Below are 13,660 nucleotides of genomic sequence, written 5' to 3'. Positions count from 1 at the left end.
TGGGCTGTAAGCACAACCCCCACCTGTGGATGTCGGGCCCTCATACCACCCTCATGGAGTCTGTTTCTGACCGTTTGAGCAGACACATGCACATTTGTGGCTTGCTGGAGGTCATTTGCAGGGCTCTGGCTGTGCTCCTCCTGCTCCTCCTTGCACAAAGGCGGAGGTAGCGGTCCTGCTGCTGGGTTGTTGCCTTCCTACGGCCTCCTCCACGTCTCCTGATGTACTGGCCTGTCTCCTGGTAGCGCCTCCATGCTCTGGACACTACGAGAGCTCAGAGCCCAATCCAGCCAGAGAAATATCCGCCATGTTGGAGTCAACAGAAGTTAGAAATAACACTATAAATATTCACTTACCTTTGATGATTTTCATCAGAAGGCACTCCCAGGAATCCCAGTTCGACAATAAATGACTGATTTGTTCCACAAAGTTTCATAAAGTCCATAATTTATGTCCAAATAGCCACTTGTTGTTAGCATGTTCAGCCCAGTAATCCATCTTCATGAGGAGTGAGCACTTCGTCCAGATAAAAACTTGAAAAGTTCCATTACACGTCATAGAAACAAGTCAAACGATGCATGAAATCAATCTTTAGGATGTTTTTAACATAAAACATCAATAATGTTCCAACCAGAGAATTCCTATGTATGAAGAAAAGCAATGGAACGAGAGCTAACTCTGTCGGGAGCGTGCGTCACGAGCATGAGACACTCTGCCAGACCACTGACTCAAACAGGTCTCATGAGCCCCTCCTTTATAGTAGAATCCTCATTCAAGTTTCTAAAGACGGTTGACATCTAGTGGAAGCCGTAGGGAGTGCAACTTGACTCCGTAGGCACTGTGTATTTGGTAGGCCAAGCTTTGAAAAACTACAAACCTCAGATTTCCCACTTCCTGGTTGGATTTTTCTCAGGTTTTCGCCTGCCATATGAGTTTTGTTATACTTCTATCCAATACTAATAATGATATGCATATATTAGCATCTGGGACAGAGTAGGAGGCAGTTCACTCTGGGCACGCTATTCATCCAAAAGTGAAAATGTTGCCCCCTATCCCAAGACCAATTTTGGTCTTTAATGCAGGGCCTTACTTTTTCCCCCTTCCACTTGCCTTTTCCAATTTTGCGGTAACGCTGCAATTAGTTGGTTGAAATTTTGGGTAGAGCAGACATTTCCATATATTTGTGTTAGCTGCATCTGTTAGCTGCATAACTCCATCAGTCCTATTTATAATATAATTTACAAAGTTTATACCTTTTTTTTCAACGTTATTGAAAAAGAAAGTTTTTTTTATCAATCACTATATTTGAGTTTAACCACAATATATGTTGTATTATTTGTTCTGTCTTTCCTGGTTGGTTAACCTGAAATTGCAACCAACTTCTATGGCTTGTTTAAAAAAATAACTATATTTTGGAGATCAATTCATTTTCAAATAATCGAAAGTCAGCAGTTGTAATCTCAATAAAAGGAAAAAGGCCATTCTTGAACATGGGGTGAGACATTCCTACTAATTTGGTAGAGAACCAGTTCGGATTTAAGCATACCTTTTGTATGACTGATGCCTTTAGTGAGAGGTCTAATGCTTTTATATTTGAAATTTCTTCCCCCCCAAAATCATATTCATTATATAAATATGCCCTTTCAATTTTGTCTGGAATAAAATTGAATATTTTTTGCTCATATAATTTAAAAAACAGGTCAGTAGGTGTAGGCAGAACCATAAACACATATGTAATATTTGATATGACTACAGAGTTAATCGGGGCGCTATTTCCACAAATAAACAGGTATTTTCCTTTCCATGGTAGCAAGATGTATCTATTTTTGCAAATTTTCTATTAAAATGTATTGGAGAAAGATTATTTCTTTCTTTATGGATATGTATACCGAGTATGCCCACTTCCCCATCAGACCATTTTTTGGGGAAACTAAACTAACTAGTTTTTTTTTGTGATCTAATCCGTAATATTATCATAATTAGGTTTTTATCCAGAGAGGTTAGAAAAAGTATCTAGATCCTATTTGAGGCTGTGGAGGGATTATAATTATGGATTTAAAAGAAAACATGAATCATCAGCATACAATAACACCTTTGTTTTTATGCCCTGGATTTCAAATCCCTTAATATTATTGTTGGATCTGATTGTAACAGCTAACATTTCGATGGCAATAATAAATAAACTCAGCAACAAAAGAAGCATACTCTCACTGCCAACTGCGTTTATTTTCAGCAAAATTAACATGCGTAAATATTTGTATGAACATAACAAATTCAACAACTAACAAGTTCCACAGACGTGACTAACAGATGTGGGGTAAAATCTGTTGAGAGACCGTTTGTCCTAGACTTGGCACTCCGGTACCGCTTGCCATGCGGTAGTAGAGAGAACAGTCTATGACTGGGGTGGCTGGGGTCTTTGACAACTTTTAGGGCCTTCCTCTGAAACAACCTGGAGTAGAGGTCCTGGATGGCAGGCAGCTTAGCCCCAGTGATGTACTGGGCCGTACACACTACCCTCTGTAGTGCCATGCGTTTGGAGGCCGAGCAATTGCCGTACCAGGCAGTGATGTAACCGGTCAGGATGCTCTCGATGTTGCAGCTGTAGAACCTTTTGAGGATCTCAGGACCCATGCCAAATCTTTTTAGTTTCCTGAGGGGGAATAGGCTTTGTCGTGCCCTCTTCACGATTGTCTTGGTGTGTTTGGACCATTCCAGTTTGTTGGTGATGAGAACACCAAGGAACTTGAAGCTCTCAACCTGCTCCACTACAGCCCCGAGGATGAGAATGGGTGCATACTCGGTCCTCCTTTTCCTGTAGTCCACAATCATCTCTTTAGTCTTGGTTACTTTGAGGGATAGGTTGTTATTCTGACACCCCACAGCCAGGCCTCTGACCTCCTCCCTATAGGCTGTCTCGTTGTTGTCGGTGATCAGGCCTGCCACTGTTGTGTCATCAGCAAACTTAATGATGGTGTTGGAGTCTGGTTTGGCCACGCAGTGTTTTGTGAACAGGGAATACAGGAGGGGACTAAGTACACACCAATGAGGCGCCCCAGTGTTAAGGATCAGCGTGGCAGGTGTGTTGCTGCCTACCCTTACCGTCAGGAAGTCCAGGATCCAGGTGCAGAGGGAGGTGTTTAGTCCCAGAGTCCTTAGCTTAGTGATGAGCTTCGTGGGCACTATGGTGTTGAACGCTGAGCTGTAGTCAATGAACAGCATTTGCAAATAGGTGTTCCTTATGTCCAGGTGTGAAAGGAAAGTGTGGAGTGCAATAGAGATTTCAGCATCTGTGGATCTGTTGGGGTGGTATGCGAATTGGAGTGAATCTAGGGTGTCTGGGAGGATGCTGTGAGGCATGACCAGCCTTTCAAAGCACTTCATGGCTACCGACGTGAGTGCCACGGGGCTGTAATCATTTAGGTAGATTACCTTCACTTCCTTGAAACATGTTGGTATTACAGACTTGGTCAGGGAGAGGTTGAAAATGTCAGTGAAGACACTTGACAGTTGGTAAATGCATTTGTGTACACGTCCTGGTAATCTGTCTGGCCCAGCGTCTTCGTGAATGTTGACCTGTTTAAAGGTTTTGTTCACATTGGCTACCGAGAGCGTTATCACACAGTCATCCAGAACAGCTGGTGCTCTGGTGCATACTTTGTGTACACGTCCTGGTAATCCGTCTGGCCCAGCGTCTTCGTGAATGTTGACCTGTTTAAAGGTTTTGTTCACATTGGCTACAGAGAGTGTTATCACACATTCATCCAGAACAGCTGGTGCTCTAGTACATGCTTTAGTGTTGCTTGCCTGGAAGGCTGGTAGGCTTGTGGTAGGCTGGGCAGCTCACATCTGGGTTTCTAGTTTTCAAGAGTGTTGGAGCCGGTGTAATAGGATTCAATCTTAATCCTGTATTAATGCTTTGCTTGTTTGATGGTTCGTCTGAGGGCATAGCGGGATTTCATATAAGCGTCCGGATCAGTCTCCCGCTACTTGAAAGCGGCAGCTCTTTAGCTCGATGCAGATTTTGCCTGTAATTTTGCCTGTAATCCATGGCTTCTGGTTGGTAAAACTGATTTAAGTTTGCCTGCATTAAACTCCACGGCCTCTAGGAGTGCCACTTCTGGTTGAGCATTTGCTTCTTTGCTTAGGGCCTTATAGAGTTGGTTGAGAGTGCCAGCTTCGTTCTGTGTGGTAAATAGACGGCTACGAATAATATAGATGAGAACTCTCTTGGTAGATAGTGTGCTCTACAGCTGGTCATAAGGTACTCTACCTCAGGCGAGCAATACCTTGAGACTCCTTTAATATTAGACATCGCGCACCAGCTGTTATTGACAAATAGACACCCCCCCTCGTCTTACCAGAGGTAGCGTCTCTGTTCTGTCGGTGCATGGAAAATCCTGCTAGCGCTATATTGTCCATTTCGTCGTTTAGCCACGTCTCAGTGAAACATAGGATGTTGCAGTTTTTGATGTCCCATTGGTAGGATAATCTTAATCTTAGGTCATCAATTCTATTTTCCAATGGTTGCACGTTAGCAAGAAGAACGGATGGCAGTGGGAGTTTACTCGCTCGCCTATGCATTCTCAGAAGGCTGCTCGATTTGCGGCCCCTTTTCCTGCATCTTTTCTTCATGCAAAAGGTATGGATCTGGGCCCGTTCCAGTGAAAGCACGATATCCTTTGCGTCGGAATTGAAAAAGGAAAACGTTTCTTCCAGTCCGCAGTGAGTAATCGCTGTTCTCATGTCCAGAAGTTGTTTTCGGTCATAAGAGACGGTAGCAGCAACATTATGTACACAATAAGTTTTTAAAAAACAAGTTACACAAAACGCAAAAGAACTAACAAAATAGCACAATTGGTTGATAGAATGTAAATCGTCAGCCATGTTCTTCGGCGCCATATTCATTAGTTTGGACATGGACTCTACAAGGTGTATGCTGGCCTATGTCGACTTCAATGCTTCCCACAGTTGTGTGAGGTTGGTTAGATGTCCTTTGGGTGGTGGACCATTTTTGATACACACGGGAAACTGTTGAGCGTGAAAAACTCACACAGCATTGCAGTTCTTGACACACTCAAATATTTTGTCTTGCCCATTCACCCTCTGAATGGCATACATAAACAATCCACGTTTGAATTGTCTCAAGGCTTAAAAATACTTATTTAACCTGTCTCCTCCCCTTCATCTATGGTGATTGAATTTGATTTCACAAGTGACATCAATAAGGGATCATAGATTCACATGTTCAGTCCATGTCATGGAAAGAGCAGGTGTTCCTAATGTTTGTACAATCAGTGTACTGTACATATACCTCACATGTGACCAGTAATAAGACTATGCAATTAGCCTATTCAAATGTTTATCTGACTCCATAAAGATTATTTAGCAATATGCAAGGGACTAAAGTTGAGTTACAGTAATAGGAAATCAAGAAATGTCTGAGAAAGGAATTGTAAATACAAGTGTATTTAATTACATAGTAAAATATATTAAATAACATACAAGGCATGAAGCTTAAGTTACAAAGCATTAAACAGCATTACAAGGCATTATTCTAGGCATGATCAGAGAGGGAGAGAGAGACAAAGAAACCATAGCTTGAGCCATGGCCTATAGCTCATAGGAGAGGAAGAGAGAGTGCAGGTTTTATATTTTATTTTTATTTAACCTTTATTTAACTAGGCAAGTCACCAGTGCAGGTCAGATAGAGACAATGAATCTAAGACCATTTATAACATTTGATTTGAACCATACCCGGCTGGAACATAGAAATACAAAAACCTAGACATACAAACATAGAATGCCCACCCAAATCACACCCTGACCAAAGAAAAATAGAAACAGAATGCCCCCCCCCCCCCAAAAAAAGGTGCAGACTCCGGCCGCAAAACCTGAACCTATAGGGGAAGGTCTGGGTGGGCATTACTCCATGGTGGCGGCTCTGGTGAGGGACGCTCTGGCTCGACCCACTTCGGTAATGCATGTAGAGCAGGAACCCTCACCGCCGACCGCCACTGGACTGATGGTCGAGTCTGGAGTGAGTGGCGCCTCTGGATTGAAGGGCGACTCTGGCAGCTCCGGACAGGAGGGCGACTCTGGCAGCTCCGGACAGGAGGGCGACTCTGGCAGCTCCGGACAGGAGGGCGACTCTGGCAGCTCCGGACAGGAGGGCGACTATGGCAGCTCCGGACAGGAGGGCGACTATGGCAGCTCCGGACAGGAGGGCGACTATGGCAGCTCCGGACAGGAGGGAGACTCTGGCAGCTCCGGACAGGAGGGCGACTCTTGAGAGAGACGGAGACGGAGAGACAGCCTGGTGCGTGGGGCTGCCACAGGGCCCACCAGGCTGGGGGGACCTGACAGAGGCCTGGTGCGTGGAGGAGACACCGGATGAACCGGGCTGTGGGGGAGCACTGGAGCTCTGGTGCGCAGTCTTGGAACCATTCCTCCAGGCTGGATGACCACTTTAGCCCGGCCCCTCCAGAGTGCAGGCACAGGTCGAACCGGCTGTGGGGGAGCACTGGAGATCTGGTGCATACCAATCGCACCTCTCCCTTAGGCTCAATGCCCACATTCACCCGGCATGGGCGGAGCACAGGCATAGGGCGAACTGAACCCTCCCAACACCCCGGAGATACAGGACGCAGAGCCGGCGCAGGATACCCTGGACCGAAACGGCGCACCGGAGACCGAACGCACTGAGCTGGCAGATACCGCCCTGGCTGGATGCCCACTCTCGCATGGCACTTGCGGGGGGCTGGCATATAGCACTCCAGGCTATGAGCGCACACTGGAGACACCGTGCGCTTCATCGCATAACACGGTGCCTGACCAGTATCACGCTGCCTCCGGTAAGCACAGGGAGTTGGCTCAGGTCTCTTGCCTGGCTCCGCCAATCTCCCCGTGTGCACCCCCAAAAAAATGTTGGTGGCTACCTCTCGTGCCTGTTGCGTTGCCTTACCTCATATCGCCGCCACTCAGCTTTAGCTGCCTCCAGTTCTTCTTTGGGGGGACGATATTCCCTAGCCTGTCTCCAGGGTCCCTTGTCGTCCAATATCTCCTCCCATGTCCATAAATCCAACACTCTCTGTTCCCGATTACCCTGCTGCTTGGTCTGTTTGTGGTGGGTAGTTCTGTAATGGCTTTCATCGGAAGAAGAGGAATCGTCAGACCAAAATGCAGCGGGATACGTGTTCATCTTTAATATAAGGAACTGAAGACTGAATACAAAAATAACAAAAAGAAAATCCGAAACAGTCCTGCAAGGTGAAACAAACACTAAACAGAAATACAACTACCCAAAACTAAAAGTGGAAAAACAGGCTACCTAAGTATGATTCCCAATCAGAGACAACGATAGACAGCTGTCCCTGATTGCGAACCATACCCGGCCGAAACATAGAAATACAAAAACCTAGGCATACAAACATAGAATGCCCACCCAAATCACACCCTGACCAAACAAAAATAGAAACATACAAAGCAATCTACGGTCAGGGCGTGACAAATAAAAATATTCTAAAACATGCATCCTGTTTGCGACAAGGCACTGAAGTAATACTAGAACAAATCTGGCAAAGCAATCCACTTTCTTTCCTGAATTTCCTGAATGTTCCTGAATGTTTGGGGCAAATCCAATACAACACATCACTCAGGTGCCACTTTGCATCATGTTATTGGTATGTTACGGGTATGTTAAGGGTATGCTTGTAATCTTTAAAGATTGGGGAGTTTTTCAGGAATAAAAAGAAACGGAAAGGAGCTAAGCACAGGCAAAATCCTAGAGAAAAACCTAGTTCATTCTACATTCCACCAGACACTTTCAGCAGGACAATAACCTTTAACAAGGCCTGATCTACACTGGCGTTGCTTACCATAAGACAGTGAATGCTCCCCAGTGGCCAAGTTACAGTTTTGACTTTAATCTACTTGTAAATCTATGGCAAGACCTGAAAATGGTAGCCTAGAAATGAACAACAACCAATTTGACAGAGCTTGAAGAATTTTGGAAAGCTCTTAGGGACTTACCCAGAAAGACTAAGAGCTGTAATCACTGCCAGGTGCTTCTTCTAAAGGTGCTTCTACTAAATATTGACTCAGGGGTGTGAATACTTATGTAAATTAGACAATTCTTTATTTCATTTTTAATACATTTGCTAAAATGTCCAAAAACGTGTTTTCACTTTGTCATTATGGCATGTTGTGTGTAGATGGGTGCGAAAAACAATTAATTGAATCCATTTGGAATTCAGGCTGTAACACAACAACATGTGAAATAAGTCAAGTTGTATGAGTACTTTCTGAAGTCACTGTACTGCCTGAGCAATTCATGATGCTTTTTAAATCGTTTGATCTTTACACTCTCTGATTCTGTCTTTGATGCTTCTATCTCAGAGAGTCAACAGTCTGAGACCACAATGCAGTTTAATATTAACCTCTGACACTGGAGAAGAAAAAAAAATCCATTCTCAGATATGCGATGACGCCCCAACATTTCCTTTATCCTCGAGTGATATCAGATCAAGTTAGGGACCTACTGTTTCATATCTAAATTTGGCTTGACTTGACGCTGACTGACTATCAAAGTTCCCTTCCTACTCCTCTGTTGTCTGCCAATTTGTAATGGAACACAAGACAAATCTCAATGCAACTCAATCACAGAATGCCAGGCCTCCCGGGTGGCGCAGTGGTTAAGGGTGCTGTACTGCAGCGCCAGCTGTACCTGGTTGGGTTGCCATCAGAGTCCCTGGGTTCGCGCCCAGGCTCTGTCGTAACCGGCCGCGACCGGGAGGTCCGTGTGGCAACGCACAGTTGTCTGGGTTAGGGAGGGCTTGGTCGGTGGGGATGTCCTTGTCTCATTGTGCACTCCTGTGGCGTGCTGGGCACAGTGCGTGCTAACCAAGGTTGCCAGGTGCACGGTGTAGCCTCTGACACATTGGTGCAGCTGTCTTCTGGGTTGTATGCGCACTGTGTTAAGAAGCAGTGTGGCTGGTTGGGTTGTGTATTGGAGGCTTTGTCTCTCCCGAGTCTGTTGTAGCGGTGAGACAAGATAGTAGCTACTACAACAATTGGATACCATAAAATTGGGGGGAAAAAAACCTTTTTTTTTAAATCAGAGAATGTGATTTCTTTAACAAAGTTATTATATTTTTCAAAAAGTGGCAAATAGTCAGCAAATATCATGTGACGTGACTACTTCTGTGTGTGCAAAAGCCTGCCAATAGCCAAGCTCTGTCAAAAGTTTAAGACTGTATTTAATTGCCACTACCAGCTATTGTACATGTGACATCCTTGACGAGTATATTGTGTCTAAACAGAACCGGGTACAATACAGCACCTATCCCCCTATTAGGCAATGTTACAGTACACTGTACCTGGTTTAAGTTTCAGAGATAACTCTGCACAAGTTATGTCTGAATGGAGCAGAAGGCTTCCAAATACACCACAGACACACATAGACACTTCCCTGGTTATATCCTGATGCCGATTAACAACACTTTATTTATATTCACAAATAGTTCCCATAGAGATGTTTGGAAATCTTTGCTGTGATGTGAAATGACACATAGTCATAAGGGGTTATAATAGGAAGTGTCACACATTCCAATGCTGCTATGTGGGTGTGGGACAATAAGACAGTAACAAAATAAACTTAGCATGGTCAGCCAAGCCAGTCGTCAGTCCCTTCAGTCCCTGTCCACCCACCACCTCTCACCCACATAATGATTTAAGAGGGGTCCTTTCCCCTGTCCAGAAGCTGTCCCATGAGGCTTGATTTCCCTTCCATGCTGCTGCTCACGCCCTCACGCCCTACCACCTCCCTCCCTTGCCACCCTACCCAGTCATCTGTTTCAGTTACATGAATAAGAGGTGCCTGTAACACATGCAGGGCAAAGCATTCAGCCCCAGTCCCTCAGCCCCAGAGGAGTGTATGTGTGTGTGTGTGTGTGTGTGTGGGGGGGTGGGGGGTGGAAGTGGGAAGTGGAAATTTACAGTCCCGAGTCAGTATCTGGATAGTTGGTCCACGGCTATGAGGCAGTGCCCAATCTCCACATAGGATTTAATTGTCTTTATCTGAGGGGCGGGCCTCGCTGTCAACTCCACTTCTTGTGAGCTGTGTTGGCATAAAGGCATTCAGTACAGAGGAATGTAGACAGCTGAGAGAGAAGCACACTACACATAGCCACACTATGAAGGAAATGTAAGTCCTTGGAATTACTCAACTGGATTTAGAAAATAGCCGTATCTTAATATTTATGTCAAGTGATTATTAAGGTGTTTTGTTGGATGCTTTTTGTTTCAACTGAATAAGCAATTTCATGTAAGTACTTCAAAACCCTTCAATTAATATAATTGAAATGTCTTTGTTGATGTTTGTGAGTGTGAAAATAGGACTATGGATTGCAATTCTGTTCTTTATGTCTGTTTACCTTTTTACAGGATCTTTCTTTGTGTTTGACTGACTATCAGAGGCTAAGTTGGACATGTTTATAATGCTGTGTTTACAGATAATGACAGTGTAGTGTTTTTAGAAGGGCTTGAGAATATCTGGTCATGGGTTTCTGGGTGGGCCACTTGGCCATTCCAAGGACGGTTTGCCTTAAGTCTTACCCAACGGCAGACAGCATCCCAGCACCCAGCAGGTGAAAGCACAGAGAGAGAGAGAGAGAGAGAGAGAGAGAGAGAGAGAGAGAGAGAGAGAGAGAGAGAGAGAGAGAGAGAGAGAGAGAGAGAGAGAGAGAGAGAGAGGCAGGGATAGAGAGAGAGCCAGGGATAGAGACAGGGATAGAGAGAGGAAGATAAATAGAGTGGGGCGATAGCTGATCCAGTTATGTAATGAGGGTTGCGAGTGGACGGCGGTTCAAGTTGACTTGTCATGTATAACAGAGACAGAGAGAACCTAGAATATTACAGTGCAGAATGAGTCCTGAGCGATGCAGAGGAAAATAAGAGTAGATGGATTGAGTAATGAGGGGCTGTGTTGTTGTAGCTCGAGCATCCTTTTAATAATTGAACAAAATAATAAGCAGTTATTTTACACTGCAAGACAAGTTCCATTTTTTGTTAGACTCCAAAACAGAAGCACATAGTGGTCACTGGTCAATGTTTGCAGCTTTGCATTGCATTTTCATAATGTGGTATTTGTCTGTGAATAACTACAATGTGTGTAGAGTAGTTTTCCGTCTTAAAAGCATCTCTGTTCTGTTTCTCACTCTGCCTGTACAGTTGCTACATGATGTTCCTGTATGGAGTGTTAGTCATGTGACATGGTGAATGAAGATACCTTTTTGAAGATTTATAGCTGTCTTTCAACTGAGAGTAGTTTGGATAGATTGTTCTTTAAACTGGCAATATGTATTGTCCAACTATAAATCAACTTTGAATAATACTGTCACTTTCAGTGGCTAAAAGAGAAACATTTACTCATTGGAGAATAATTTGTTCTCCAGCTTTTCTTCTGTGAATCTATTGGAAACCCAGCACATTGTCAACCGACTCGTAGGCTTTTGTTAGCAACGCAATCCCCAATAACATATTTCCATTGGAGACAGCAAGAGTAAAAGGGAAGCCTTTGATGTTTCTGTTTCTGCCAACTGCATTTCAGTGTGGGACAGCCTCAAAAGGAGAGGAAACCTTACCCTGGTACACCGGTATATCAGCCTCACGATTAATCATAGCAGCTTTCTTCCTTCTTCCTGTTTATTCATTATATTCCAGCAGTAAGTTGTACTATATTCTAGCAATTTGTGTCTTTCTTACCTTCTGCCCTGCCATGGGTTGGGTGTTTTACAGCCCTTTGGCACAGGCAGGGAAACGGCATACCTAAGACGCTAATGACAAATCTTGTCTTTCTTGGAAAGGATGTTTACAATATAAACATTCAGGGAACTTAAGCTGTGGGATCTTCCTGGAACCAAGCCAAGCTTTTGGGAAAACACGGGGATATCTTCTTCTGTAAATGTGGACTACATTAGTCCAACTGCTCTAAACATTAAGCAAATTATTTGAATGTGATTCGGGATATATATCCATGTTGGATATCATGAGTTTGTCAGTGTTATTTAAGATGTTTTTTTTTATTTGTTATGCTCGGTCTGAAAGGCATACAGTATGTCTGTTATGGTGAGTGAATGAGGACCCAAAAGCGAACTAACTTAAACAGAGCTTCTTTAATAACCAAACATAGGTAGGCTCAGATAGACCGGCAGATTCCGACAGGACAGGACAAGGTTACAGCAAACATGACGATAGTCTGGCTCAGGCATGAAACACAAACAAACAAGAATCCGACAAGGACAGGAGCAGAAACAGAGAGAGATATAGGGACCTAATCAGAGGGAAAAAAGGGAACAGGTGGGGAACGGGGTGAATGGGTAGTTAGAGGAGACAAGGGACAGCTGGGGGAAAGCGGGGGAGAAAAGGTAACCTAACACGACCAGCAGAGGGAGACAGGGTGAAGGGAAAGGACAGAGACAAGACAACATGACAGTACCCCCCCACTCACCGAGCGCCTCCTGGCGCACTCGAGGAGGAAACCTGGCGGCCACGGAGGAAATCATCAATCAGCGCACGGTCCAGCACGTCCCGAGAGGGAACCCAACTCCTCTCCTCAGGACCGTACCCCTCCCAGTCAACTAGGTACTGATGACCACGGCCCCGAGGACGCATGTCCAAGATCTTACGGACCCTGTAGATAGGTGCGCCCTCGACAAGGATGGGGGGGGGGGGGGGGGAAGACGAGCGGGGGCGCGAAGAACGGGCTTAACACAGGAGACATGGAAGACCGGGTGGACGCGACGAAGATATCGCGGAAGAAGAAGTCGCACTGCGACAGGATTAATGACCTGAGAGATACGGAATGGACCAATGAACCGCGGGGTCAACTTGCGAGAAGCCGTCTTAAGGGGAAGGTTCTGAGTGGAGAGCCAAACTCTCTGACCGCGACAATACCTAGGGCTCTTAGTTCTACGCTTATTAGCAGCTCTCACAGTCTGCGCCCTATAACGGCAAAGTGCAGACCTGACCCTCTTCCAGGTGCGCTCGCAACGTTGGACAAAAGCCTGAGCGGAGGGGACGCTGGACTCGGCGAACTGAGATGAGAACAACGGAGGCTGGTACCCGAGGCTACTCTGAAAAGGAGATAGCCCGGTCGCAGACGAAGGAAGCGAGTTGTGGGCGTATTCTGCCCAGGGGAGCTGTTCTGACCAAGACGCAGGGTTGCGAAAAGAAAGACTGCGTAAGATGCGACCAATAGTCTGATTGGCCCGTTCTGCTTGACCGTTAGACTGGGGGTGAAAGCCGGAAGAGAGACTGACGGAAGCCCCAATCAAACGGCAAAACTCCCTCCAAAATTGAGACGTGAATTGCGGACCTCTGTCCGAAACGACGTCTGACGGAAGGCCATGAATTCTGAAAACATTCTCGATGATGATTTGTGCCGTCTCTTTAGCAGAAGGAAGCTTAGCAAGGGGAATGAAATGAGCCGCCTTAGAGAACCTATCGACAACCGTAAGAATAACAGTCTTCCCCGCTGACGAAGGCAGTCCGGTGACAAAATCTAAGGCGATGTGAGACCACGGTCGAGAGGGAATAGGAAGCGGCCTGAGACGGCCGGCAGGAGGAGAGTTACCGGACTTAGTCTGCGCGCAGACCGAAC

The 13,660-nt window shown here is 45.3% G+C and overlaps 1 protein-coding gene across 2 annotated transcripts in view; it reads left to right on the top strand.

Moving 5' to 3' along the window:
* The first annotated feature begins 9,992 nt into the window (after positions 1 to 9,992).
* Positions 9,993 to 13,660, top strand: part of LOC110531953 (sodium- and chloride-dependent taurine transporter) — a 29,607-nt gene continuing 25,939 nt past the window's right edge. Inside the window, exon 1 of one of the 2 annotated variants that reach the window (XM_021615500.2) lies at positions 9,993 to 10,204. In XM_021615500.2, the coding sequence (XP_021471175.1) occupies positions 10,194 to 10,204 (11 nt within the window). In that variant the 5' untranslated portion in view covers positions 9,993 to 10,193. Of the gene's footprint in view, positions 10,325 to 13,660 lie in introns of both variants that reach the window. The other variant, XM_036987842.1, reaches the window with a different exon arrangement.

Source organism: Oncorhynchus mykiss, chromosome 9 (genome assembly GCF_013265735.2).
Source record: "Oncorhynchus mykiss isolate Arlee chromosome 9, USDA_OmykA_1.1, whole genome shotgun sequence".
Classification (NCBI taxonomy): Eukaryota; Metazoa; Chordata; class Actinopteri; order Salmoniformes; family Salmonidae; genus Oncorhynchus; species Oncorhynchus mykiss.
The sequence above is the reverse complement of the archived record's forward strand: the minus strand, read 5'-3'. Positions and strand labels throughout refer to the sequence as shown.